Here is a 2,335-nt window from a genome sequence, read left to right on the forward strand (position 1 = left end):
ATCAAAGAACACCATTATCCAAATGTGGTTGCACGTGCCAACCTAGTTTGGGGCCCTTGTGCCGTGCAAATCAATGGAGCATTGTAATTTGTATGCACCGTTCTTTGACTTTTGTAATCTGGAAGCTTAATATTGGTTAGGAAGCTTTTTGTGTTGAATCCCCGCTTAGGGGGGATCTGAAAATCGACTCCACTAGGTATTAATCATGTGGGCGGGCCGATATTGCTAGGATGGATGATGGATCACGTCAATCAATTAAAGGTGGAACTTTACAACGGGTCCAAGCTGAGCACGACCGAGCTCGATCGGGGGGCGGTTAGACTGTGGTGGCGCCCGGGGAGGCATGGATGCTTCCAAGAATAGCAATAGCTATGGCTCTTGGATCTCGAGTCATCATCATGGACCCAGTACAGGTACAACTGGAACCGCCATAAACGTATGTGCAGGCGCTGCTCGTCGGTCTGATTGATTCGACGACGTGTATAAGTAAAGCGGCTGCTCAGCGGCAATTGAATTAGAAAGTCCTCATGGCCAGTTGCCGCACCTGTATGTATATCCAAGCAAAGCCAAAGGGTGCTGGCGTGCTTATAAAGCCGCAATATAATTGGGAAGTCCTTTCGTCGTCGTAGACTCGTAGTAGTTTCATCTTCCGTCCTCTCATCTTGCAGCAGCTACTAGCTAGCAGAGTCCAGACCTAGTTCTGCCATCTCGTCGTGTCGCCGTTTTCATCTGCTGCAGCAGGGCGAGAGTTGTAAAACGTCAGTCTGGTTAATCATCGCGGATCGACGATCGATAGCCAAATGGCTGCGATGATGACATCGATGTTCAGCCGGTTTGTAGTAGCGGCCGCTTATACATTGATGCCGATGATAATGATGGGGCCAGCGGCGTGGGCCGCGGGGCCGACGGCGGAAAATTATCATGACCATCTTCATCGGCAATTAACCGGATTAGGAGCTGGAGGAAGATACGTCGAGGCTAGGTCGAGCTGCGTGCAGGCGGATGAGCCGTACGTGGCGCCGCCACGGTTCGAGGGGTGCAGGCTGCAGTACTACGTGCAGGTGCTGGTGGGAGACCCCAGCCTCAACCAGATGTTCCTGCCGCCGCTCAACGCCAGCCACTCGGGGCTGTTCGGCCACGGGGAGCTCTTCGCCTTCAACGCCACATCGGGCCGAGAGCGCGACTCCAGGCTGCTGGGCTACGTGCGCGGCTTCACCATCGACTCCAGCTACATCCTGGACCTGTCCGGCAACAGCATCGACCTCGTCGAGGTGGAGTACATCTCCTACGACGACGGCGTCCACCGCGGCACCCTTCACATCCAGGGCGAGATCAAGGCCCAGCCCACCAACGAAGTGGCTATCGTCGGCGGAACCGGCAGCTTCCGCGGCGCCCGCGGCTACGCCTTCATCTCCCGCCTCCTCCTGGACGGGAACTACCGCCTCTTCCACCACGACGTCCGCTTCCTCAACTGACCGATGGCCGTCTCCACAGAGCTAGATGCTCCCTTCCTCCATCGATCGATTACCATCCCCACGTCCGCTTCCTCAACTGACTGATGGCCGTCTCCACAGAACTAGATGCTCCCTTCTTCCATCGATCGACTGTCTCCACTGAACTCGATGCTCCCTTCCTCCGTCGATCGATTACCATCCCCACGTCCGCTTCCTCAACTGACTGATGGCCGTCTCCACAGAACTAGATGCTCCCTTCCTCCGTCGATCGATTACCATCCCCACTTTATATGCTCCCTCTCATTTGTAATTTGCCGAAGTTTAACGTTTGGCCTGTCCAAGGCACTACTCCCGTGTACGATCGTGAGATAATATTGACCTTTAATCGCGATTTGCAAGTAATAGTCGGGGGCCAAATCACAACTAGTTGTCGTGTAAGATTAATGTTAAGTATCATCTTACATCTTAAATCTTGGTCTTTATCTTTTATCTTCTATCGTTAAATCTTTAAATCTTTAATATTCTACATCTATGGTCGAAACCTTTTCGCGGGGGCACCTCCACTCTCCCTTGCTACGGTCACGTCTTGCTATCCCATCCCCCTAGCTCGTTTGCGTGTCTATCGTCCCCCGAGCCCCACCCATGCACGTATTGTTCCTCCACCCAGGTCCCACACGCCCACTAAAAACACCCACCTCTCCTCTCTAGCCCTCCACTTGGAAGGGACACCAAGTAATGGATGGCCCACCCCCGCCCAAAGTGTGGGCATGCATTTTTTGAAATTGGGCATGAACATGGGCACCATACCTTTACACACCAAAGGGACACAGTTTAGCGTCTTTTTTTTGGTGTCACTACAACAAAAAGGCTCCATAGACGCG

The 2,335-nt window shown here is 53.2% G+C and overlaps 1 protein-coding gene across 1 annotated transcript; it reads left to right on the forward strand.

Annotated features, from left to right (window-relative positions):
• Window positions 1-474: 474 nt before the first annotated feature.
• On the forward strand, window positions 475-1,899 carry LOC148028411 (pterocarpan synthase 1-like). The gene has a single exon (XM_087689052.1). It carries the CDS (start codon window positions 801-803, stop codon window positions 1,473-1,475), a length of 675 nt encoding a protein of 224 aa, XP_087545178.1. The 5' UTR covers window positions 475-800; the 3' UTR covers window positions 1,476-1,899.
• The last annotated feature ends 436 nt before the right edge of the window (window positions 1,900-2,335 follow it).

Source organism: Lygodium microphyllum, chromosome 12, assembly GCF_053477565.2.
Source record: "Lygodium microphyllum isolate KBCC chromosome 12, Lygodium_microphyllum_v1.1.10, whole genome shotgun sequence".
NCBI classification, from domain to species: Eukaryota; Viridiplantae; Streptophyta; class Polypodiopsida; order Schizaeales; family Lygodiaceae; genus Lygodium; species Lygodium microphyllum.

What these genes read in the sequence shown, in the direction of transcription:
- LOC148028411 (XM_087689052.1), top strand. Translation starts at nt 801, where the DNA reads ATGGCTGCGATGATGACATCGATGTTCAGCCGGTTTGTAGTAGCGGCC.